Source organism: Pseudophryne corroboree, chromosome 4 (assembly GCF_028390025.1).
Source record: "Pseudophryne corroboree isolate aPseCor3 chromosome 4, aPseCor3.hap2, whole genome shotgun sequence".
Taxonomy (NCBI): domain Eukaryota; kingdom Metazoa; phylum Chordata; class Amphibia; order Anura; family Myobatrachidae; genus Pseudophryne; species Pseudophryne corroboree.
In genome coordinates this window covers 435,006,451-435,032,964 of record NC_086447.1, presented here as the reverse complement: position 1 = coordinate 435,032,964, position 26,514 = coordinate 435,006,451, and the positions used below count along the sequence as shown (strand labels likewise).

Sequence of the window (26,514 nt, the reverse complement as noted above, 5' to 3'; positions counted from 1 at the left end):
CCTTTTGTGCCTCCAGTGGCACTTTGGGATCTCAATGTAGTTTTGGGTTCCAAAAGTCACATTGGCTTGAACCACTTAAATCTGTGGAGTTAAAATATCTCACATGAAAAGTGGTCATGCTGTTGGCCCTTGCCTGGGCCAGGCGCGTGTCAGAATTGGCGGCTTTATCCTGAAAAAGCCCTTATCTGATTTTCCATTCGGACAGGGCGGAATTGAGGACTCGTCCTCAGTTTCTCCCCAAGGTGGTTTCAGCGTTTCACCTGAACCAACCTATTTGTGGTGCCTGTGGCTACTAGGGACTTGGAGGCCTCCAAGTTGCTAGACGTTGTCAGTGCCCTGAAAATATATGTTTCCAGGACGGCTGGAGTCAGGAAATCTGACTCGCTGTTTATCCTGTATGCACCCAACAAGCTGGGTGCTCCTGCTTCTAAGCAGACTATTGCTCGTTGGATTTGTAGTACAATTCAGCTTGCACATTCTGTGGCAGGCCTGCCACAGCCAAAAATCTGTAAATGCCCACTCCACAAGGAAGGTGGGCTCATCTTGGGCGGCTGCCCGAGGGGTCTCGGCTTTACAACTTTGCTGAGCAGCTACTTGGTCAGGAGCAAATACGTTTGTAAAATTCTACAAAATTGATATCCTGGCTGAGGAGGACCTGGAGTTCTCTCATTTGGTGCTGCAGAGTCATCCGCACTCTCCCGCCCGTTTGGGAGCTTTGGTATAATCCCCATGGTCCTTACGGAGTCCCCAGCATCCACTTAGGACGTTAGAGAAAATAAGAATTTACTTTACCAATAATTCTATTTCTCATAGTCCGTAGTGGATGCTGGGCGCCCATCCCAAGTGCGGATTGTCTGCAATACTGGTACATAGTTATTGTTACAAAAATCGGGTTATTATTGTTGTGAGCCATCTTTCAGAGGCTCCTCTGTTATCATGCTGTTAACTGGGTTCAGATCACAGGTTATACGGTGTGATTGGTGTGGCTGGTATGAGTCTTACCCGGGATTCAAAATCCTTCCTTATTGTGTACGCTCGTCCGGGCACAGTATCCTAACTGAGGCTTGGAGGAGGGTCATAGGGGGAGGAGCCAGTGCACACCAGATAGTCCTAAAGCTTTCTTTAGATGTGCCCAGTCTCCTGCGGAGCCGCTATTCCCCATGGTCCTTACGGAGTCCCCAGCATCCACTACGGACTATGAGAAATAGAATTATCGGTAAGTAAATTCTTATTTACTATGGGCACGATATACACAATAACGGGGATCGCTTTAGAAAGGAGATTGGGCATGATATATCATTTGAATACCGCCCAGAGTGTCCCCAGTTCACATTGTAGGGCTGCCAGAAACATTATGCAACACAATACCCTAAATTCACAGTAAGACATAGTGTAACCAGTACACATTATGCCACACTAGAGTGCCACCAGTTCATATATTCCACACTATACTGCCTCTGACCGCCTGTTACTGACTCCACCAGGTCCTACCACTGGCACATGGAACTGCTGATTACCACTCGGGCTCCTACCACCAGCACCTGATACTACTTGCTGCTGTGTATGCGTAGATGCGCTGCTGGCCTACCTCTTAATTGTCATCGGCTGATTCCCACTGATCACTCATCATGGACCAGGCCCTGCACAGTATTTCCCCTAGACCTCCAGGGAAAGAGTAATTGCATTTCTCTAATGTCCTAGTGGATGCTGGGGACTCCGTAAGGACCATGGGGAATAGATGGGCTCCGCAGGAGACATGGGCACTTTAAGAAAGAATTTAGATTCTGGTGTGCTCTGGCTCCTCCCTCTATGTCCCTCCTCCAGACCTCAGTTTGAATCTGTGCCCGGACGAGCTGGGTGCTGTTCAGTGAGCTCTCCTGAGCTTGCTGTAAGAAAGTATTTTGTTAGGTTTTTTTATTTTCAGGGAGCTCTGCTGGCAACAGACTCCCTGCATCGTGGGACTGAAGGGAGAGAAGCAGCCTTACTCTCTGAAGCTAGGTCCTGCTTCTTAGGCTACTGGACACTATTAGCTCCAGAGGGACCGTACACAGGATCTCACCCACGTCGTCCGATCCCAGAGCCGCGCCGCCGCCCCCCTTTCAGAGCCGGAAGACAGAAGCCGGGTGAGTATGAGAAGCAAGAAGACTTCGAAATCGGCGGCAGAAGACTCCGTTCTTCACATGAGGTAACGCACAGCACTTGAGCTGTGCGCCATTGCTCCAAACACACCTCACATACTCCGGTCACTGTAAGGGCGCAGGGGGGGGCGCCCTGGGCAGCATATGGACCTCTTTTGGCAAAAGTACACATATATACAGTTGGGCACTGTATATATGTATGAGCCCCCGCCAAGAAAATGTATATTTAAGCGGGACAGAAGCCTGCCGTCGAGGGGGCGGGGCTTCTTCCTCAGCACTCACCAGCGCCATGTTTTTTCTCCACAGCACCGCTGAGAGGAAGCTCCCCAGCCTCTCCCCTGCAGATACACGGTAGAAGAGGATAAAAAGAGAGGGGGGGCACATAATTAGACGCAAAAATCAATATAAACAGCAGCTACTGGGTTAACATTAAGTTACTGTGTTATTCCTGGGTTAATAGCGCTGGGGTGTGTGCTGGCAAACTCTCTCTCTGTCTCTCCAAAGGGCCTTGTGGGGGAATTGTCTTCAGATGAGCATTCCCTGAGTGTGTGGTGTGTCGGTACGTGTGTGTCGACATGTCTGAGGTAAAAGGCTCCCCTAACGAGGAGATGGAGCAAATGTGTGTGTGAGGGGTGTCTCCGTCGACAACGCCGACACCTGTTTGGATATGTGTAATTAAGTGCTAAGGTGAATTTATTGCACAAAAGATTAGAGAACAGACAGGGAATCTACCCATGTCTGTCCCTATGTCGCAGAGACCTTCAGAGTCTCTCAATGCTCACTATCCAAAATAATAGACACTGATATCGACACGGAGTCTGACTCCAGTGTCGACTACGATAATGCAAAGTTACAGCCAAAATGGCAGGAAAGTATTCAATATATGATTATTGTAATAAAAAATTATTTGCATATCACTGATGACTCATCTGTCCCTGACACAAGGGTACACATGTTTAAGGGGAAGAAAGCTGAGGTAAATTTCCCTCCTCTCATGATGAAAAAGAGCGGGAATCTCCAGACAAGAGACTGCAGTTTCCCACAAGGAATTCTCAGGGAGTATCCTTTCCCTACTAGGGCCAGGATACGATGGGAATCTTCCCCTAGGGTGTCACGTTTGCCCAAAAGGTAGCCCTGACTTAACAGCTATCCTCAGGGATCCTGCAGATAGAGTGCACATTCTGGTACACTACTCAGACCGGCAATTGTGTCGGCATGGGTTTATAGCGCTGTAGCAGCATGGACAGGTACCTTATCAGCAGAGACCCTAGTGTGTATATATATATATATATATATATATAGGGTTCACTACGATCTGCCGGCGACCAGCATTTCGTCGCCGGGAGGCCGGCCGCCGGCTTACCGACAGTGTGGCGAGCGCAAATGAGCCCCTTGCGGGCTCGCTGCGCTCGCCACGCTACGGGCACGGTGGTGGGCTACGAGCACCACACTATTTTATTCTCCCTCCAGGGGGGGGCGTGGACCCCCACGAGGGAGAATAAGTGTCGGTATGCCGGCTGTCGGGCTCCCGGCGCCGTTATGCTGGTCGCCGGGAGCCGACCGCCGGCATACTGAAGACCACCCATATATATATATATATGTATATATATAGATATATATATTAAAGATGCTGTCTTAAGATATATATATATATATATATATATATATATATATATACAAAACATGCCCAAAGAGACATTAGTCTACTGTGTTCTAGAGTCAACGCTATGTCGATTTCTGCTTGACGTATCCTGTAGAATATGCAATGGACAGGTGATGCCGACTTAAGAGGCATATGGAAGGCTGAGGATTGTGTGGAGAAGGGATCTCGGACCTGGTCTCCACAGCTATAGCTGGTAATTCTGATCTTTTGCCTTATATTCCTGCACAGCCTAGGAAAGCACGACATTATCAGATGCAGCTTTTCGATCACAAAGAAACAAGAAAGTCCGAGGTGCGTCCTTTCTTGCCAGAGGCAGGGGCAGAGGAAAGAAGCTGCACAACACAGCTAGTTCCCAGGAACAGAAGTCCTCCCCGGCCTCTACAAAATCCACCGCATGTCGCTGGGGCTCCACAGGCGGAGCTAGGCCCGGTGGGGCCACGTCTTCGTAATTTCAGCCACAAGTGGGTTCACTCCCTGTTGGATCCCTGGGCAATAGATATTGTGTCTCAGGGATACAAGCTGGACTTTGAGGAGATGCCCCCTCACCGACGGCCCTGCCGGCTTCCCCCCACGAGAGGGAAATAGTGTTAACTGCAATTCACAAATTGTATCTTCAACAGGTGGTGGTCAAGGTTCCCCTCCTTCTTCAAGGAGGGGGTTATTATTCGACCATGTTGTAGTCCCGAAACCGGACGGTTCGGTCAGACCCATATTGATTTTAAAATCCCTGAACATATACCTGAAAAGTGCAATAAATAAGTATGCAGGTGCGCAACCAACAGCAGCAGGTAGGAGGAAGGTCAATTCCTCAAAAAACAAGCAGTAAAATAGAGGTGAATACCTGCGCTGGCTGCACAAATAATTAATAATAATTAAAGGGATGGTTCTGTGTAAAAAGTAACAATTTATTTATAAATTACATATAGACAGATCTAAAATAAAAAGGAATTCCTGTTACCACAAGGTGGCGATAAAACTTGGAATGTCTTTCTCAGAATAAGACTTGGTGGATTTCACATTCTCCTGCATAAAGGATTTTCATTCCTGAAGGCTAGGGCAACCTCCCCTTGTGTATTCACTGTGTTAAGTAGATAGTTACCAGATCCCCACGTTGTTAGACATCAGCATAGGAATGAGTCCATTTGTAGCTGTAGGGGTGGATCCGACTTATTTGTTTAAAGGTCCAGTGATGGGAGAGAAGTCCAAAATTTGCCATTCTCTGGCAAATTTTGGACTTCTCTCCCATCACTGGACCTTTAAACAAATAAGTCGGATCCACCCCTACAGCTACAAATGGACTCATTCCTATGCTGATGTCTAACAACGTGGGGATCTGGTAACTATCTACTTAACACAGTGAATACACAAGGGGAGGTTGCCCTAGCCTTCAGGAATGAAAATCCTTTATGCAGGAGAATGTGAAATCCACCAAGTCTTATTCTGAGAAAGACATTCCAAGTTTTATCGCCACCTTGTGGTAACAGGAATTCCTTTTTATTTTAGATCTGTCTATATGTAATCTAATAAATAAATTGTTACTTTTTACACAGAACAAACCATCCCTTTAATTATTATTAATTATTATTAATTATTTGTGCAGCCAGCGCAGGTATTCACCTCTATATACCTGAAAAGGTTCAAGTTCAAGATGGAATCGCTAAGAGCGGTCATCGCAAGCCTGACAGGGGGAGATTTTATGGTGTCTCTGGACATAAAGGATGCATACCTTCATGTCCCCATTTATCCACCTCATCAGGCGTACCTCAGATTTGCGGTACAGGATTGTCATTACCAATTTCAGACGTTGCCGTTTGGTCTCTCCACGGCCCCGAGAATCTTCACCAAGGTAATGACGGAAATGATGGTGCTCCTGCGGAAGCAGGGTGTCACAATTATCCCGTACTTGGACGATCTCCTCAAAAAAGCGAGATCAAGAGAGCAGTTGCTGAACAGGGTATCACTTTCTCTGGAAGTGTAACGGCAACACGGCTGGATTCTAAATATTCCAAAGTCGCAGTTGGTTCCTACGGCTCATCTGCCTTTCCTAGGCATGATTCTAGACACAGACCAGAAAAGGGTTTATCTCCCGATAGAGAGAGCTCAGGAGCTCATGACACTGGTCAGGAACCTATTAAAACCAAAACGTGTCAGTGCATCACTGCACTCGAGTCCTGGGAAGGATGGTGGCATCATACGAGGCCATTCCCTTCGGCAGGTTCCATGCGAGGACCTTTCAATGGGACTTACTGGACTAGTGGTCCGGATCACATCTTCAGATGCATCGGTTAATCACCCTATCCCCCAGTGCCAGGGTGTCTCTCCTGTGGTGGCTGCAGAGTGCTCACCTTCTCGAGGGCCGCAGATTCGGCATTCAGGACTGGGTCCTGGTGACCACGGATGCAAGCCTCCGAGGGTGGGGAGCAGTCACACAGGGAAGAAATTTCCAAGGTCTGTGGTCAAGTCAGGAGACTTGCCTTCACATCAACATCCTGGAACTAAGGGCCGTATACAACGCCCTACGTCAAGCGGAGACCCTGCTTCGCGACCAACCGGTTCTGATTCAGTCAGAAGCCACCAGAATTCTTCGCTGGGCGGAGAATCACGTAAGCGCACTGTCAGCAGTTTTCATCCCGGGAGTGGACAACTGGGAAGCAGACTTCCTCAGCAGGCACGACCTCCACCCGGGAGAGTGGGGACTTTATCAAGAAGTCTTCACGCAGATTGCAAGCCGGTGGGAACTGCCACAGGTGGACATGATGGCATCCCGCCTCAACAAAAAGCTACAGAGGTATTTCGACAGGTCATGAGACCCTCAGGCGATAGCTGTGGACGCACTGGTGACACCGTAGGTGTTCCAGTCGGTCTATGTATTTTCTCCTCTTCCTCTCATACCCATAAGAAAAAGAGTAGTGAGAACAATACTCATTGTTCCGGATTGGCCAAGAAGGACTTGGTATCCAGATCTGCAAGAAATGCTCACAGAGGACCCGTGGCCTCTTCATCTAAGACAGGACTTGTTGCAACAAGGGCCCTGTCTGTTCCAAGACTTACCGCGGCTGCGTTTGACGGCATGGCGGTTGAACGCCGTATCCTAGCGGATAAAGGCATTCCAGATGAGGTCATTCCTACGCTGATAAAGGCTAGGAAGGACGTGACAGCTCAACATTATCACCGTATATGGCGAAAATATGTTGCTTGGTGTGAGGCCAGGAATGCCCCTACGGAGGAATTCCAGCTGGGCCGTTTCCTTCACTTCCTACAGTCAGGAGTGACTTTGGGCCTAAAATTGGGTTCCATTAAGGTCCAGATTTCGTCCCTATCCATTTTCTTTCAAAAAGAGCTGGCTTCTCTACCTGAAGTTCAGACGTTTGTGAAGGGAGTGCTGCGTATTCAGCCCCCTTTTGTGCCCCCGGTGGCACCTTGGGATCTTAACGTGGTGTTGAGTTTCCTGAAATCCCACTGGTTTGAACCACTCAAAACGGTGGAATTGAAATATCTCACGTGGAAGGTGGTCATGCTACTAGCATTGGCTTCGGCTAGGCGTGTGTCAGAATTAGCGGCTTTGTCACATAAAAGCCCCTATCTGGTTTTCCATGCGGATAGAGCAGAATTGCGGACCCGTCCACAATTTCTGCCAAAAGTGGTTTCATCTTTTCATATAAATCAACCTATTGTGGTGCCTGTGGCTACTACTGACTTGGAGGATTCCGAGTTACTTGATGTGGTCAGGGCTTTGAAGGTTTATGTAGCCAGAACGGCTAGGGTCAGGAAAACAGAATCTTTGTTTATCCTGTATGCTTCCAACAAGCTTGGTGCTCCTGCTTCAAAGCAAACTATTGCTCGCTGGATCTGTAACACGATTCAGCAGGCTCATTCTGCGGCTGGATTACCGCTGCCAAAATCAGTTAAGGCCCTTTCCACTAGGAAGGTGGGCTCTTCTTGGGCGGCTGCCCGAGGGGTCTCGGCATTACAGCTGTGCCGAGCGGCTACTTGGTCAGGTTCAAACACTTTTGCAAAGTTCTACAAGTTTGATACCCTGGCTGAGGAGGACCTTGTGTTTGCTCATTCGGTGCTGCAGAGTCATCCGCACTCTTCCGCCCGTTTGGGAGTTTTGGTATTATCCCCATGGTCCTTACGGAGTCCCCAGCATCCACTAGGACGTTAGAGAAAATAAGATTTTACTTACCGGTAAATCTATTTCTCGTAGTCCGTAGTGGATGCTGGGCGCCCGTCCCAAGTGCGGACTTCTTCTGCAATACTTGTATATAGTTATTGCTGCAATAAGGGCTATGTTATTGTTGCACCAGGGTTGAACTGATGCTCTGTTGTTGTTCATACTGTTGACTGGGTAAGTGTATCACAAGTTATACGGTGTGATTGGTGTGGCTGGTATGAGTCTTGCCCTGGATTTCCAAAATCCTTTCCTTGTACTGTCAGCTCTTCCGGGCACAGTTTCTCTAACTGAGGTCTGGAGGAGGGACATAGAGGGAGGAGCCAGAGCACACTAGAATCTAAATTCTTTCTTAAAGTGCCCATGTCTCCTGCGGAGCCCCTCTATTCCCCATGGTCCTTACGGAGTCCCCAGCATCCACTACGGACTACGAGAAATAGATTTACCGGTAAGTAAAATCTTATTTTTACCTTTAAAACTCTTACTTTTTATACTATTATACACCACAGCACTGCAGCTCAGGACTGCTCTCTTGCCTAAGTGCTGCACACACCTTTTATAATACACTAGTACTGTAGTTGCCAGCCCATCAAAATTATGCAGCTGCTGGGAACTGGGGCTCTGTCATGCTGAGGTAGTTGCGTGTGTGTGCACGCACGCTCCAAAACAGAGCCTTTTATTATATAGGATTTTATGAAAACACCTGGTGCCAGTTAAACATTTAAAATTGGTGCCCAGCACCTATTAGTCTGTTTAAAAATGGCACCGCAGCACGACGGTTAACCCCTTCAACGTCGCGGCTACCATTAGCCACGTGGGGGGGAGCAGGGGGCCACAGCCTCCACTTCTTATTGTGCCTTATCACAGTGCCCCAGTTCATATTATGTAACATTATAATGCCCTCCAGTTATTTTATTCCACGTTACTATGATCAGATCCAGGGGCATAACTAGATATATTGTAGGCCCCATGGGAAAAGTTGTAAGGGTCCCTATGTATTTACCAATAAAGAAAACTATACATTTTCACTGTTAAAAATGATAACAAAATCTAATTCTGCAAGGTAATTTTGCTTTTTGTTCTGCCTAAATACTACACTGTTACTGATAATGTGTCGAAAATATAGTGCATAGGTTTATGATTTTATGTAATATTCATAACATTTCAATCTACTCCCATTATAGTTAATTGGCATTCCGTTTATGCAGACCAGAGTATCATTCCTTTTAGTATCTCCTCAAATAAGTTTTGTAGTTGAGTCATCCCTACATGTGTAGTATATTCTCCTAAAATGTCTTACTACTTTTGAAATATACATTTTATTACATTAGCAGTTCACAGCTAGGTGCTAACGCACGTTGCTTCTATGCTAACATTTTAAGGCTACAGTACTTTTATGGATTACTGTACAGAAGAGGTATTCAACATGCAGCCCTCCAGCTGCTGGGAAACGACACAACCCAGCTTGCCCTGCCACAGTTTTAGCATGCCGTAGTAGCAAAACTGTGGCATGGCATGCTGGGATGGGAAGTTTTACATACCCCATCTGTACACAGTGATTCCCAAACTGGAACTGAGGTTCCTCGGGGCTCTTGCAGGGGTTGGTGGTCTAGGAACAATTCAAATTATTTACAGTCAATGTAATAGGCAAACTTTACGGAGTCCAGTCCTAAAATACTGTATGTGTACAAACAGAAGCAAAGCCTGTTCCTCACCACATAACTGAACCTAGGGATGACATATAAACACAAATGACTTTCCCCTCAATCCTCTAGAGTATGCTGGGGTTCCATTTAGTACCATACCCTCCAACTGTACCTTTTTAATAGTTACAGTACCTTTTTTTTTATGGTCTGTACCGATTTTTGGCTCTCCAAACTTCCATTAAATATATACGAAAAGAGGCGTGTCCACGCCCCCTTTTCTAATTTGTACCGATTTTTATGGGTAAAATGTTGGAGGGTATGTAGTACCATGGGGTATAGACGGGTCCTTTGGGAGCCACTGGCACTTTAAGAGGCTAGCAGTGTGTGCTGGCTCCTCCCTCTATGCCCCTCCTACCAGACTCAGTTTAGAAAATGTGCCCGGAGGAGCCGGTCACAGCTAGGGAAGCTCCTAGGAGTATTCTTAGTTTTATTGTTTTATAGAGTTTGTTATTTTACAGGCAGGATGCTGGTAACAGCCTCCCTGCTTCGTGGGACTTAGGGGGGGAGTAGGATCCAACCCTTGAGGTTAATGGCCCCTATCTCCGCTGACAGGACACTGAGCTCCTGAGGGTGATGATCGTTAGCCACCCGAGGCGACCGCTCACTCCCACAGCATGCCGCCACCCCCTGACAGAGCCAGAAGAAAGAAGAGTTGGTGAATCTGACACCGGAGTCCCGTTAAGCGGGCCCCGGCTGGAATGGCGGCACAAGGGTGGGAGCGCAGCTCGACAGGCTGCGCTCCAGACGGCTTAGCGGCACACTGTGTACAGCGCTGTGAGGGGCATCCTGGGCCAGCGCGATTCCCTACACTGGTCAAACATAGCTTTCAAGGTCTAACCCACTGTTTGCTGCAAAAATTACTTCAGGCCAGTATAATCTCTTAAGTGCGAGAAGACGTGCCATTACAGGGGGCGGAGCTTCTCCTCAGAGCAGATCCAGCACTAACCAGCGCCATTTTCTCCCTGCAGACACACGCTGACAGGGAACGCTGTCCTCTACATAACTACACTGAGGTAAAAGGTGTTATAAAAGGGGGGAGTGATATTGTGTTCTAGCTACCCTGTTAAGGTTACGCTAGTCAGCGGGGTTTTTATCTTTATAAACGCCTATAAGGGCGCGCTGTGGCTTGCTTCTTGTGCTCTGTGACTTTCTGAAGATATTCCGGGGGGGGGGGGGGGGGACACTGTGTTGACATTTTCCTGTGTATGTGTAATCTACTTTACCATGTTTAAGGGACTTTGTCCTGTACTGCAGAATGCATATCTTCTCCTGGGGAGTCTATACCATGCTCAAAACTGTACACATCTCAGGCTTCGGTGACAGATCCCCCTAGGGTGGCATCCATAGGGTGTACTTTAAGAATATATTGCTTCCAATATATCCCATACTGGGTAGAAGACGCAGTTTTGAAAACAGTGGGGTTTCAAATCCCACTGCTGTGCCTCTCACCCCATCTCCGTACCCTATAAAGCGTACACTTGCCCATATAATGCATATATATGAGGGGTGCAACATATGTTTGAGGCTATTAGGGATGAGGAATGTTATTATATGTATATAATGAATGCCTTCCCACTGTGTAGGGTGTTGAACTCCTTATTTGGGAAAACCTGAGTACACCCAGAGTTATTATCCACATCCCTATAGAGTGTCTAAATTGTCAAACATGGTTGTCTTACCTGTCCCTGGTACAACCTCCATAAAGGCTGATCACCGATTGAGACTAATCTCTAATACTGTACACTGCTGCAGGTGTGACTCGGAGACCCTTTTTTGCGTACATCTCTGGGGCTATTGTAACGTGGTCAGGCTCCTTACTTGATGGTTTAGATTCTATGGGGGAAATTTACTAAGATGAGAGTTCTATGTAAGGTGGGATGTTGCCGATAGCAACCAATCAGATTCTACTTCTCATTTATCTAGCACCTTCTAGAAGATAATACCTGGAATCTGATTGGTTGCTATGGGCAACATCCCATCTTACATAGAACTCCCATTTTAGTAAATTTACCCCTATGTGTAGAAGTGACTTGTACTTGTTTCTATGTCACATACAGGATTCTACAGGCTTCACGGTGAGACGCCATGAAGGAGATTGACCTGCATAACGCAGGGACCACTGCTCTGGCAGTTTTGACACGCAGGGGACGGTGGCTACACCAATGGACTGCGGATACAGAATCCGAGTAAGGTATGACAGGTTCGCCCTTCACAGGTAAGACCCTGTTGGGAAGCATGGGATATGTGATTATCCATGTCAACTGCAGGTGAGTCGGTATGTCTTCCTTCCGCAGCTGCACAGACCAGGAAATTATATCCTACACTGCAATTCCTTCGAACATGATTCCACATATTCCTCCACTTCTTTTAGAGGACGTTGGGGAAATCCAGAAAACCTGCGCCGCCAGGTTCCCAGGGACGGATTTCAAATTCGGCCTTTTTGAAACCCTTCGGTTTTTCAGTGGACCTCACTGCCTGGGGATCAGGCAGGTGGGAGTGAGACTAAAGAGATTCAGTAACACATCTGGGTTGCCCAGGGGTGCAGACTAGAATTTCTAGTATTCCCGCCTCACAGATTATTTAAATCAGGCTTGCTAGCTTCTCAGGCAGAAAGTGCACTACTGCTGGAAGCTGTCATAACATTTGTTAAACTAATGTCATTATTCCAGTTTCACCTCATTTACGTAACAGGGGTTACTATTCAAACCTGGGGTCATTGATTCCCTACTGGTGGGTGTTCAATTCAGGATGGAGTCTGGGAGTGGTGATCTCTGCTCGAGATGTAGAGGAATTCCTGGTATCCTGGGATATCAGGGGTGCGTACTTTACATTCCAATCTGGCCGCCTCTCTAGGCCTATCTAAGGTTGCACTACAACTGTGTCACTTCCAGTTCCAAACACTGAACTTGGCTTCTACGCAACACCGGGGGTGTTCCTCAGGGCCATGGCAGCCATTATACCCCGCTCCACAAACCAGGAGTGGACATAATTCCATATCTGAGCGACCTTAACATCCTCCAGGGAGATGTTGTTACAGAGTGTTGCTCTCTCAAATCAACTGTTCCGGGATCTCGGGTGGATCCAGAAGCTTCCAGTTTTGCATTTCAAGCCGATGATCAGGCGTTCCTTCCTGGGGATGATTCTCAACACGGAAGTGCAGAGCGTGTTTCTACCGGTGAAGAAAGTGTTGGTGATCCAATCAATGGTCCGGGATGTCCTGAGGCCAGCCCGGGTATCGGTTCATCAGTGCATTCGCCTTCTGGGGAAGATGGTTGCATACTAAGAGGCTCGACAGTACAGAAGATTCCTTGCACTGTCTTTCCCACTGGATCTCCTGGTTTTATGGTCAGATCTCATCTTCACATGCACCAGCGGATACGCCTGTTGCCGAAAGCCAGAATTTCACTCCTCCAGTGGCTGCACACTTCTCACCTACTCGAGGGCCGCAGGTTCGGGATTCAGATTGGATTCATCTAACCACAGATGCAAGTCTCAGGGGTTGGGAAGCAGTCGCTCAGGGAGAAAACTTCCAAGGAAAGCGGTCAGTTCAGGTATCTCTCCTTCCAATAAACAGTCTGGATCTGAAGGCCATGTACAACGACCTTCTACAAGCGGCACATCTTCTGTGAGATCAAGCCATTCAGGTTCAGTCGGACAACGTCACATCGGTGTCCTACATAAACACTCAGGGCGGAACGAAGAGCAGGGCTGCAATGTCAGAGGTGACAATAATCCTCTTCTGGGCAGAGAAGCATGCGCGGGTGCTGTCAGCAATCTTCATTCCAGGAGTGGACAACTGGGAAGCAGACTTCCTCAGCAGACAAGGTCTCCTTCCAGCAGAATGGGGCCTCCACCAGGAGGTTTTCACAGAGGTAACAAGCCGTTGGGGTGTACCTCAGATAGACATGATGGCCTCTTGCCTCAACGAGAAGCTTCGGAGGTACTGTTCCAGGTCACGAGACCCACAAGCAGTGGCGGTGGAAGCCCTGGTAACTCTGTGGGTGTTCCAGTCAGTGTATGTGTTCCCTCCACTTCCACTCATCCCATGGATTCTTAAGCTAATAAAAAGAACAAGAGTTCAGGCGATCCTCATTGCTCTGGACTGGCCAAGAAGTGCTTGGTACACGTATCTTCTGGAGTGTTACTGCTGGAAGATCCGAGGCCTCGTCCTCTTCGCGAGGACCTTCTGCAACAGGGGCCGTTCTCTTATCAAGACTTACAACTGCTACATTTGACAGCAGGGAGGTTGAATGCCAGATCTTGGCTCGGAAGGACATTCCGAACAAAGTCATTCCTACCCTGATACAGGCTAGGAAGGGGGTAACATCTAAACATTACCATCACACTTGGAAAAAGTATGTGTCTTGGTGTGAATCCAAGAAGTTTCCTACAGTGAAGTTTCAACTAGGACGGGTTCTCCTCTTTCTGCAAGCAGGTGTAGTTGTGGGCCTACGCTTGGGCTCCATAAAGGTCCAGATTTCGGCCTTGTCCATTTTTTTCCAGAAACAATTGGCTGCTCTCCCTGAGGTTCAGTCTTTCTTGATAGGGGTTCTGCACATCCAGCCACCCTTTGTGCCTCCTACGGCACCTTGGGATCTTAATGTGGTGCTGCAGTTCCTGCAGTCGGTTTGGTTCGAGCCTTTACAGGAGGTGGACGTCAAGTTTCTAACTTGGAAGGTGGTCACACTGTTGGCATTGTCATCTGCTCGATGGGTGTCAAAATTGGGGGCATTGTCATACAAGAGCCCCTACTTGTTTTTCCATGAAGGTGGAGCTGAGCTCAGAACGCGTCAGCAATTTCTTCCAAAGGTTGTGTTGGTTTTTCATATCACCGACCTATTGTGGTGCCATTGGCTACTGACTCCTCAATTACCTCACTGTCCTTGAATGTTGTGAGGGCTTTGAAAGTTTCTGTGAAGAGGACTTCTCGTCACAGGTAGTCGGAAGCTGTGTTTGTCCTTTATGATCCCAACACGGTTGGGTGTCCTGCTTCTAAGCAGACATTTGCTCGCTGGATCACGTTTACTATCCAGCATGCTTATTCGACGGCAGGCCTGCCGTGTTCAAAATCTGTTAAGGCCCACTCTACTCGTACAGTGGGTTGTTCCTCGGCAGCTGCCCGGGGTGTCTCGGCTTTACAGCTTTGCCGACCAACTGCTTGGTCGGGGTCGAACACGTTTGCTGAAGTGCTACAAGTTTTGTTACTTTGGCATCTTAAGACCTAAAGTTTGGTCACTCCGTTCTGCAGGATCCTCAGCACTCTCCCTTCTGTGCTGGGAGCTTTGGTACATCCCCATGGTACTAAATGGAACCCCAGCATCCTCTAGGACGTAAGAGAAAATAGGATTTTAATTACCTACCGGTAAATCTTTTTCTCGTAGTCCGTAGAGGATGCTGGGCGCCCGCCCAGTGCTTCGTTTTCCTGCATTGCTACTTGGTTAAGTATTGGTTCAGCTGTTGCTGTTCCTCTTTCATGAAATGTTTGCATGGTTTCTTCCGGTTACATGCTGATTGGCGTGGTTGCTTCCTGTTTCATGCTAGATAACATGTTTTCTTCATGTTGCCTGCTGGTTAGCATGGTTTCTTTATGTTACCTGTCGGTTGACATGGTTTCTTCATGTTTCATGCGGTTTTGCATGATTTCTTCATGGTGCATGCTGGTTAGCATGGTTTCTCCATGTTGCATGCTGGTCAGCATGTTTTTTTTGATTCGGTGTGGGCTGGTGTGAATCTCACCACTATCTGTATTTCGTTCTCTCGGAAGTATGTCCGTCTCCTTGGGCACAGTTTCTAGACTGAGTCTGGTAGGAGGGGCATAGAGGGAGGAGCCAGCCCACACTGTTAAACTCTTAAAGTGCCAGTGTCTCCCAAAGGACCTATCTTTACCCCATGGTACTAAATGGAACCCCAGCATCCTCTATGGACTACGAGAAAAGGATTTACTGGTAGGTAATTAAAATCCTATTTTTAAAGGCTGTGTTTTAAAATGGCAGGAGCTGATTGGTTGGAACATTATCTCTCACAAGTGTATCTGTCCTCAAGCTTTGATAAATACCCTCATAAGAAGCTTTTGGCCTAGGGTGCCATAATTCATAAAAGTTTGTGTAACACTGGCATACTGGTTCTGCAAGCAATAAATTGTGTCTGTTCAGTGTGGCATTCTCATGAGTCTCTTATATCCACCATACAGTTTGGCTTTCATTGCGCAACTTCAGCGAAGGCCCCTGATATAGAATGTTTAGTTCTTGTGGTCACCCAGATCATTCTTCTGAATTTGTACGACTGCTGTCCTCATCCATGTCATTAGAAACTGCTGTACTTTATCATATTTTCAGTGTCAAGTTTAGTTGTTATCTTACGGTGCATATTTAAGTACTTTTCAACTATGTAACTCCTAAAATACATGTCACATTTTAAATGTAATATATTAAATGTAATATATTTTCACATTAATCAGGAATGATCCTATCCGAGATTTGCCCTATGCATTCTTCAAATAAAGGTCACTTAAGATTAGATTGGTTTATCCCTTTTTTCCAGGACAATTTCTGTTGTGTGGGTTTAAGTTTTTTTCTGCTTGCTTGGGTATTTTATTTTTCAATGTTCTTTAAGATTTAATTTAAAAACCTAGTCCTCCAGGCTAAGGGAGTGAGTAAACAGGACCTCTTTCTTCCAGGCACAAATGATTAAAACTGCTCAAGCACTTCTATACCAAAGTATATAGCGTCTACCTTCATTTATGCTATAATATATATATATATATATATATATATATATACACACAAACAGAAAATTCAGCACTCACCAAAGCAAGCTCACTTATCTTCGTATATATATATATATATATATATATATATATATATAGATAGATAGATATAATACATATATATATATATATATATATATATATATTAAATATATCCACACTCACGCATGTGTACATCCAGCCGATTTACATGTTAATTTTGGGGTATTACTAATAACTGGGATGATGCCTAGTCTACGTTTGACAGGATTGTTTATTTTCTTGTTTATGACTTTTGATATTTTGAATTAATGATGGGCTCATTGTATTTTTTTTTTGAAAAACCAATAAATCAGGCAGCAACTGTATGTTATTTTGTTTCCAATGTATAATCCATCTGAGATCAAAGCCTGATTGCATGGCTATATTTGTGTATTCTGAAAGCAGAGATTATGCAGTAGATATTACCGTAAGATAAATGTACAGCGAATCCTGTTGACAATTGTAATTGTCCTTTGTTTTTGTGCATCATCCACTATATGCCTTCACACTGAGAGTGCTCCCACATTGACAATGCTACATGGGCACAATCTCTGTAATACATCAATTTCTTACCAGTCAAGCTGTAGGGTTTTGTTATTATCCACCTATGATTGCTGGTTCAGTAACAAGTGTGGTACGCGGAGATTGGAAACATTTATATCTGCTTTGAAATCTCTTGTTAGATATACAAATAAAATAAAAATATAACTGTTTTGTGTGTTCAAAGTAACATGGATTGAATGCGTTACATCTAAGAGCCATACCGATTGTGGTGATATGTTCTATATTGATATTATGAATCCTGCTCTCGCTATACAAGTGTTTGCCTAGTAGCTCGAAAGAGTTCTTTCAAAAAAATGACTGATGAGATGTTGTTACTATGTTAACCCATTAGTTAACTGTATAGCAATGATAAAGGCTAACCATTCATAAAACAATGTATAGTGTCACTCTCCTGCTCATTCTGCCTAATCATAAGACAGAGATACATAGCTGTAGGTGTCTTTACAACCAATATCCATCTACAAGAGCATGCACCATGCTAAGAGGTAGGCAGAATAGTTGATGAATTGTAGAATTAACACAAATTAATACATTTAGTATTTGGGGTCCCTAGATTGGTAATTCTTACAGTACGTATTTCCAATATCATATGTTTCTCTACTCTTATCTTAACGCCTTCTTGTGTACCATCATTTTATTATTTAATTTCTATGCTATTTTGCTTAACCTTTAAAGTCTTTTTTTTTATTACTGTATTGGTTGGGTTTGTAAATGTTATTGATGGTTTCATTGTTTCAATCTTGCCTTAATTGCAACTTACCATGCTTTTTTATATTTGTAATACATTTACAAGAGGTAAATTTTATAAATAAAGAGATTAAATAGAAATAATTTTTATATTATAATTTTTTGTATTTGGCATTTCCACACTGCACTCCTGTGTTTCACTCTATACTTCCTAAAGCTAGTGGCCAGTGGTGTAACCTTTGTTGGTTACTTTGTGCAAGTTGAGTAACCAATAAAATTCGGACTGGATCGGTCTGAGTAGGCATGGCCGAAAATTAAACAGATCACATCATGTGTAAGGAGGCCAGTCCCGGGCCTTCTTTTCAGTCCCGGGTATCTGGATTGAAAAAAGGTCAATCCTGGGATACCCGGGATTGGGTTGAAGACTCGCCCAGTCCACACAAATACCACCATGGGTGGAAAGGCATGTGGGTTTCGGGCGGCGGGGTGCGGGCGGTGAGTGCGGACTGGGCAGCACAGGCGGTTGCTTCAGACTGCGCAGCATGAACTCTGACATGTCTTCCTGCGCAGTATGCACTACTGGGTGCAGGGGGAGCCTGAAGGAGGGAGACGGGCAGCGATGAGTCTCCTGAGAACGCTCAATGCTGCCCGGCATTAAAAAACAATGGGGCAGGTAAATTCTGCAATCCCCGGGATTGGCTTCCCTAACCATGTGTGTGTGGGACATTGCAGAAAGTGTAACAGGTGTGGAAAGTCTGCTTTTGTGCCTTTGGCCTGTTATGATGTTGGGGCAGTGTATTGTTATTTAAAGTCAGTAGAATGTGTGGGTAGAGTGCATCTGCAAGAGCAGGAGTTATGGTTTTGAACTAGGAAATCAAATTGATCTGTACTTTAAATAATATAACTCATTTTCTCCTATAAATACAATTACTGTAGCTATAACCAATAAATGAATATTGAAGTGTTTTAGAACAAAATATGTATTCATTCTTACCACCTCCACTATTAGATGACTCAGAAGAGAGCTACATTGTAGAGCATTCAAACAGCATATGTGGGCAATGTTATCTACCTTCTGAAGGTCTCCTTCATTTTCACAAGTGTTAAGTACAAGAAGGGCTGACTTATAGGAAGGAGGCTGATGATAAAGGACATTAGCTCTGCCTACAGGTTTTCTTAGCAACTAAATCCACACACAATTCTAGGGAGAAGAGTGGATTTTCTTCTCCCCGCAACCCCAGTACTTTGTTCTTGTCAGGTAGTTAACTTGGAGGGATGAGATGGTTTATCAATATGTAGTGATAGTGTGAGGAAGTCTGAGCACCCTCTAAATGACAGTTCCAATTAACACTCTTGTGAATTTGCCCTTACATTGCTACTGAAATATTTTCTACCTCTATAGCTTTCGACAAAAACAAATGTTTTTAATTATCCCATTTGACACCATATTACCTGGGTAGCACCACCTAGCCATTTAGAATAATAGCCACAAATTTCAGTGTGCTTTCAAAACATACTTCTTTAAGACATTCTTCCTGGCTACTGGATGGCTTTAGTATACTAGACTTGTAGGGTATTTATCAAAGCTTGGGGAGACATAAACTTGTGAGAGATAATGTACCAACCAATCAGCTCCTGTCATTTTTTTCAAACACAGCCTGTAAAATGTAAGGCAGAAGTTGATTGGCTAGTACTTCATTTTTCATAATTTTATCTCTCCAAGTTTTAATGAATACCCACTTTAGTTAGCTATTTGTACAACATAATTACACTGTGACATCATCCTGCACCTGCTACACCAGTTGTTCCCCAGAACATAATGTACACCTGTGCTGGCAGCTGGATGTTTGTTTCGGGGTGTGCTCAGCGTACGGGATGCCGGTAGTCAGAGTACTGGCGCCGAATTCCGACACCACTCACAATACCGACACTGGACTCCTGACGCTCGGCATCTTGACCATAAGTAGACCAAGGCTAGTTAGGTTTAGGCTGTAGGGGGGGGGGGGGGGGGGTTAGGCTGCAGGGGGGGTTAGAGTTACACTGCAGGCAGGGAGGGGTAGGGAGGGAGGGTTAGAATACTTACCTAGCAGTTGTCGGGATGCTGCTGTTGGTATCCCATACCAAGCCCTTTGTTTCATTACAGCATTATTGTGCCCTTGACATATACCGACATCTGTTTTTAGAGCCAGGATACTCTTGTCTTGTGAGTCATAATAGGATTTGCATACTTTTATGATGGTACAGTATAGATGTGTCCTCCTACATCTTGCCTCAATATGCCTAGCAGTGGGAGATGCTTAGCGTGAGCGAGCCGACAGGTCCCATGCAACTCCGGTTGTGTCGGGCGCCTTTTTTAGCTAAAAATGCGTCTTATTCGCATCGCTTTGCGAAAAGGACGCACAAGCAGACGGTTGATTAAAATGATATGCAGCACGCTTATATTCTCTGCGCCTGCATCTAGATATGAAATGGTACATTACAGTGTCTTCTAGGAAAGCACTGTAGCATAGCATTTTGTATGCAGATACAGCCATGGTCACACACAGAATATAAGCATGCCACATATTGGTGCTTGTGCATCATATCCACATAGTTTTGCGAATAAGACACATTTAAATGGGAAAGGCGCACATAAAGATGCTTGGCGCTACCGCGTCACACCTTGGGGCTATTTAACATGCAGGAAGGCTAGATGTAAGTGGACACATCTTTATGTTCAGTTTGTCTCACTGAGGTTTATTACTGGGTCTATCCAGGTCAAGCCTCAGTGGAAATGGTTCCCAAAACAATAACCCAGGTCAACTGACCCGGGAAACGAGCAGAGTTGAACACAGGTAGGACCTGGGTTATGCGGCAGTGGTAACAGACCCTACCTGGGTTATGTGAACCAGGTACCGCTTCTACACTATGACTGGAGCTTCTGGGGTACTGGCAGATGATGTGATCTATCAGTGCCCCGCAGAGACAGCACATGCAGCCATCCCAGCAGCTGCTACACTGACGCTGAAAGCACAGAGCATCTGCAGCCAGAAACACAGGCTGACCCACAGCCTGATCAGCAGCCAGCACTGCAGTCCCCACCACTCCCTTTTGTGACCTCATCTTTGTCAGCGTGAAAAAGTACATTTTTAATGACCTCTATAGGGTTTTGCAGGGCAGACCCAGGTTCAGAGTAAACGGGGCAGACCCAGGTTGAACCTATGTTGAAATTAATGGGTCAGACCAGGGAATTTGGTGGAAAAGGGGTATTACTGTACAATAGAATTGTGTGGAACTATATAAATAATAATGTGATGAAGAATTGTTAGCCTTTTCAATGAAGACTTTTCAGTTACACTAAGTTCTTATTACTACTACTGAGCTTGTGTACACTGGATCATTAATTTGTCAGTATCTTTAATAAATATTGCTTTTTTTAAATGAGTAAATACTGACTTTTGTATTTTAGCTTTATGTCATATTTATTGTCTCTTTTTTTTTGTTTACTCTGCAGGTAGCCTACTTGAAGATATGAGGAACTAATCTCTAACACACCATGCTCATTATAATTTGGATATTGCTATTCTCCAAGTAAACAAATGATTTGAAGAATGCAAATTACCTAAATGGCAAAACAAGTTGTCTCATAATGTGAAACATAGACAAGTAGCTGTGGATCTCAAGCACATTTAGTGTATTTTATTCAGTGATCTGTGGAGTCAACTAGTAATAAGAAACATTACCAGTAGTTCCACTGCTATCTTGTTATTGAATTATCTTTCTTACGGTGCCCATACACCTAAAGATTTATCTTCCAATCTGGCTGGTTGGAACGAAAATCTGGTATTATATGGGAGCAAATGACAGTTGACCATTTAAAATGGTCAACTGTCATTTGTTGCTGCCATCCATTACTAGATGTTCATTCCAACCAGTCAGATTGTAAAATAAAACTTTAAGTGTAAGGCACCTTTAGTTTCACCTGGTCTGTCTTCGACTTTGTTTGTATCATGCTGAATCTTTACGATAACCAGTGACTGTTACAGCATCATCCATGCCCCTATAGCAGTCGGCTCTTTCCTTAAATCACTGTTAGTTCTAGTAGGAGAGAGAGCTTCTGTAAGACTAGGGCTATGACATAAAAATGAGTGCTGCATAGCTCCACTTGTCTTAAAACAGCCTTGATCCATCTACCTATACAGATGACCCTATTGATCTACTGCATCAAGATTGCAGTATACACACCTCCTGAAAACATGCATAATAGTCATGTTGAAAGCCATGGCCACAAGAAAATACACCTAGGAGTGGTGAAGTACAAACCAGTACACAAAGCACCATGGGTATCCAGATCAAGACTTTACTGGCAGTTCACAAGGAATCTCATCATTGTTTTCTGATTTTAATGATAATGTACATTATTTTGTATATTTTGTTTCATGAAATAAAGCAAAACATTAATATTAAACTTAATAAAACAAATGGAAATGACAAGGCATGGTCATAGACTAACAAACAGAAACTGATAACCATGTAAAACAGTTCTATCATAAGGACATGTTTTATAGATTGACACTGACATAAACCTAAATATAATGACAAAACACTAAAGTAATTTTCCATTGCGTTGGTGGGGGTTGTGTTTTTTCCACTTCTACTCAATTGTTTTTAAGGTATATAAGATATTGCAGTTTCTCGTGTAGTATATAAGTGTATTAAATGTCACTTTACGTTCTGTGACCATATATGTCACTATACTTTTATCCTTTTATCTAAATTTTTCTGTAAAAGTCATGGGTAGATAGCTAAGTATAGCTCAATTGGGCTACCCTTTATAGTTACATAATGCTAATGTTTAGGGAGTTCTGTGACCAAATATTTATTACTATGTTCTCATCTTTATTCTCTAATTTTGCCTGTAAAAGTCATGGGTAGATATTGAAGTATAGCTGCCATTGGGCTACCGTTTATAGAAACTTAATGGTGATGTTTAAGGAATATACAGTACTGTATGTTATCATGGATATATGCTGAGTCTTCAGACCTGCTTGGGAAAGATATATATTGAGACAGTATATTTGCTCTATTACTGTGACTAGGTTTTATATTGTGTTCCCTATGCTCCCAACGCCAAAATCAACATGCTGACTATGTAGCTGCAGTATGTAACTAAACATATGCATACATACCACACATAATTACTTTATAACATAAGAGATTCTCAACTCAGAACACAGGTGCAATTTGTAAATGTGCACAGTATGTAAAAATTTGCTTGTGTTTATGCATGATATTCGTTGACTTTACACCATGGGGGTTATTCAGAGATGGATGTACATCTTGCTTCCCGCAGCAAGATCTGCTTCCATTTACTCACATGCTGGGGCCGCCAGGACAGGGCAAGGCCACCCAGCATGTGTGTGGCGCCACCCAGCAATTCGTCCGCAATTTAATTGCGGAACCATCGATTTAAGGTCGCCCCTGCCTGCGCTGGCACGGGGTCTGGTGCTTTTTTTTTTTCTCGGAGCGGCTGCTTATGACGTCACGCAGCTCCTCCGAAAACGGTCTGGACACGCCTGTGTTGTCCGGACTTCGCCTGCAAAATGCTGCATCCATGCAGTACCATCATGGAGGCATCTGAGTGGTACCAAATTTATTCTGCAGCAGGACAACAACTCCAAACATACAGCCAATGTCATTAAAAATGATCTTCAGTGTAAAGAAGAACAAGGAGTCCTGATCCCAACATCATCAAGTCTATCTGGGATTACATGAAGAGACAGAAGGATTGGAGCAAACCTACATCCACAGAAGATCTGTGGTTACTTCTTCAAGATGTTTGAAACAACCTTCCTGCCGAGTTCCTTCAAAAACTGTGTGCAAGTGTACCTAGACGAATTGGTGCTCTTTTGAAGGCAAAGAGTGGTTACACCAAATATTGATTTGGTTTAGATTTCTCTTCTGTTGATTCACTTTACGTTTTTTATTCAGAAATTTTTATTGAGGCATTGTGACCCAATTATTACACTACAATATTTAAGCAGTGGTATCACAGTAAAATTTTATATAATTGGTCTTCAAGGTACAATAGACATTAGCATTACACATTTTGTTAATTGATAAAAATAAACTATGAACATTTCTATTATTGAAAGCATTCTTACTTGCAGTATTTTTTCCACACCTGCCTAACGCTTTCGTACATCAGAGGAAAGATTCATAAGGGTCCATGTGACCATCCAAGTCACCAGTTACAGTAGGGTTCTTCTTTGCTTCAACGCAAAATGGAAACCAATGGCCTTTTAGAAATAACACTAGGTGATTCATCGCGCCCTACGGGCGCTCTTCACACCGTCGGAAGGGGCTACGCCCCAGTAACCCCTGCACATCCTTTGGTTGCCCAATAATTGTATGATATGGAGTATTACCTTCAAGCCTAATGTTATTAGTTAAGGTGGAAAGGGTGTGCGATGGTTAAGGGAGCTAAGGCCCTTGCGACAGCGTGAAGAGCGGATGCAGGGGAGGATGAATGACCTAGTGTGTTAATAATATGTTATGTGTACATAATTTAGGAAGAATGGCAATGTTTGGCCAATGTTTATTTTTGGTCAAAGCAAGAGGTGGGAGGCATGGGTGGCGGATGCTCTGAGCAAGGGGACAAACAGGGATATCTCCAGGCTGCCTCTCTTGCGCGGGGCAACGTGAGGAAGATGGAGGTGGGGAGAGCACAACAGCAATACCAGGCTCTGCGGCTGCGGTTTACACACACGGGGGCGGGACGCACCAAGCAGGACGGAGGCAGGAGTAGGAGGGAGAGCAAACAGCGATGACAGCAGGAGTGGGTGGGCTAGACACGGTAGATCTGTTACTTCGGCCAGCATTGTGTCTCTGGGCAGCATTTGAAAATGAGTCACAAAGTCACAGATCTTGCCAAATATATAGGAGATGGCGTATTAGCTGCATTTCTAGTTGTGTGAGTGGGTAAATAGTGCATGACGAAAGTGCGTTTGATGGTGAAGGGGGCGTAGGCCCTTTAGTGGGCGTGAACAGTGGCTGCAGGGCGCGATGAACAGAATGTAGCGGGTTCAGGGGTGACCGCATATGGAGGAGGGTGTATGTAGATGTTGTGGGTGGAGGAGGGGGGGTGTGGATGGGAGAGGGGGTCGGGAGGTGGTGTGGGTGGGAGAGGGGCGGAGGAGTGGGGGTGGTGGACGGGGTATGGATGCGCTGTGGGTGGGGTAGCGTTGGGGGCGGGGGGGTGGCCGGTGCAAGGCTCTCAAGGATGTGGGAGGGGTTCCGGAGGCATTGTGGGTGGGTAAGGGGCGGGTGTGCTTGCGGGTGGTGTTGGAGGTCCAGTGGTGCCAAGGGCGGGTGAGGGGCTGGGGTTCATTGGGTGGGGGAGGTGTAGGTGCAGTGGAGGGGGTCCGTAGGTGGTGGAGGGGCGGCCGTGGGTGTGCTGTGGGTGGGATGGAGGTAGGTATCTCCTATATATTAGGCCAGATCTGTGACTTTGTGACTCATTTGCTAAAGCTGGGTGGAGTCACAATGCTGGGCGGAGTCAAGTCACGGATCTGGCCAAATATATAGGAGAAGCATAGGAGAGAATAGGAGAACACACTGGGCAAAAATATAGGAGAAGCATACGAGAGAATAGGAGAACACATAACAGTACATCGTGATTACAGTACATACATAGTGAGCGCAGGAGAGACAGCAGCAGCGGCAGCAGGTTAAGGCTCTGTACAAGCACGCCACCAGCCATTGGACACATGGCTGAAGGGTGTTCTGTGATTGGCAGCCCGTGGGTGGGATGGGATGGAGCTACAGCTGCTGCCCCCGTGGTACAGAGCATCCCCAACTCCCTCCATATAGCGGGGACAGTGGGTGAGGGCGGGTACAGAGAGGGGCTCAGTGCCAGATGACGGAGCGCACGGGCAACTTACCGGACTCTCCGGCACCTGGCATCGTAGTGTCCGGTAGTGTCTCCCTGTGTGAGCGGGGACTCAGCTGGAGGTAATCATTGCGCTGCTAGTTGCATGGGCGGAGCGCATGGGCAACTTACCGGACTCTCCGGCACCTGGCATCGTAGTGTCCGGTAGTGTCTCCCTGTGTGAGCGGGGACTCAGCTGGAGGTAATCATTGCGCTGCTAGTTGCATGGGCGGAGCGCATGGGCAACTTACCGGACTCTCCGTCGCTAGGCATCATAGTGTCCAGCAACGTCTCCCTGTGTGAGCGGGGACCCAGGTGCTAGTTGCACTGGCGGCCAATCACAGTGCACCCTTCAGCCATGTGTCCAATGGCTGGCGGCTGGGGGCGTGCTTGTATGGAGCCTTAACCTGCTGCTGCTGTCTCTCCTGCGCTCACTATGTATGTACTGTTATCACGATGTACTGTTATGTGTTCTCCTATTATCTCCTGTGCTTCTCCTATATATTTGAGCAGTGTGTTTTCCTATTCTCTCCTATGCTTCTCCTATGTATTTGGGCAGATGAGTGACTTGACTCCGCCCAGCGTTGTGACTCCACCCAGTGTTAGCAAATTAGTCACAAAGTCACAGATCTGGGCAAATATATAGGAGATGCTTGAAAATCAAATCGCCATGAAAAATAAATGTCCATTACCTCATTTTTCACAACTTTTTGATCAGCTGAAGAGAGCTACTGTACTATATACTCTAAAATAGATCTGTGTTGGGCTTTCAAATTAATCCATATTCAAAATGGGGATCAGTGGGAAAAAAATATTTGAATACACAGTCTGGGCACTACTAACAACTCGTCATGCCGCTTGGTTTATGACATTCTCCAGTATTTTTTCA

The 26,514-nt window shown here is 45.4% G+C and overlaps 1 protein-coding gene across 1 annotated transcript in view; it reads left to right on the top strand.

Moving 5' to 3' along the window:
• Positions 1 to 22,163, top strand: part of UBE3D (ubiquitin protein ligase E3D) — a 493,536-nt gene extending 471,373 nt beyond the window's left edge. The window contains exon 10 of the mRNA XM_063916895.1: positions 21,210 to 22,163. Coding sequence (XP_063772965.1) covers positions 21,210 to 21,230 — 21 coding nt within the window. The 3' untranslated portion in view covers positions 21,231 to 22,163. The remainder of the gene's footprint in view (positions 1 to 21,209) is intronic.
• The last annotated feature ends 4,351 nt before the right edge of the window (positions 22,164 to 26,514 follow it).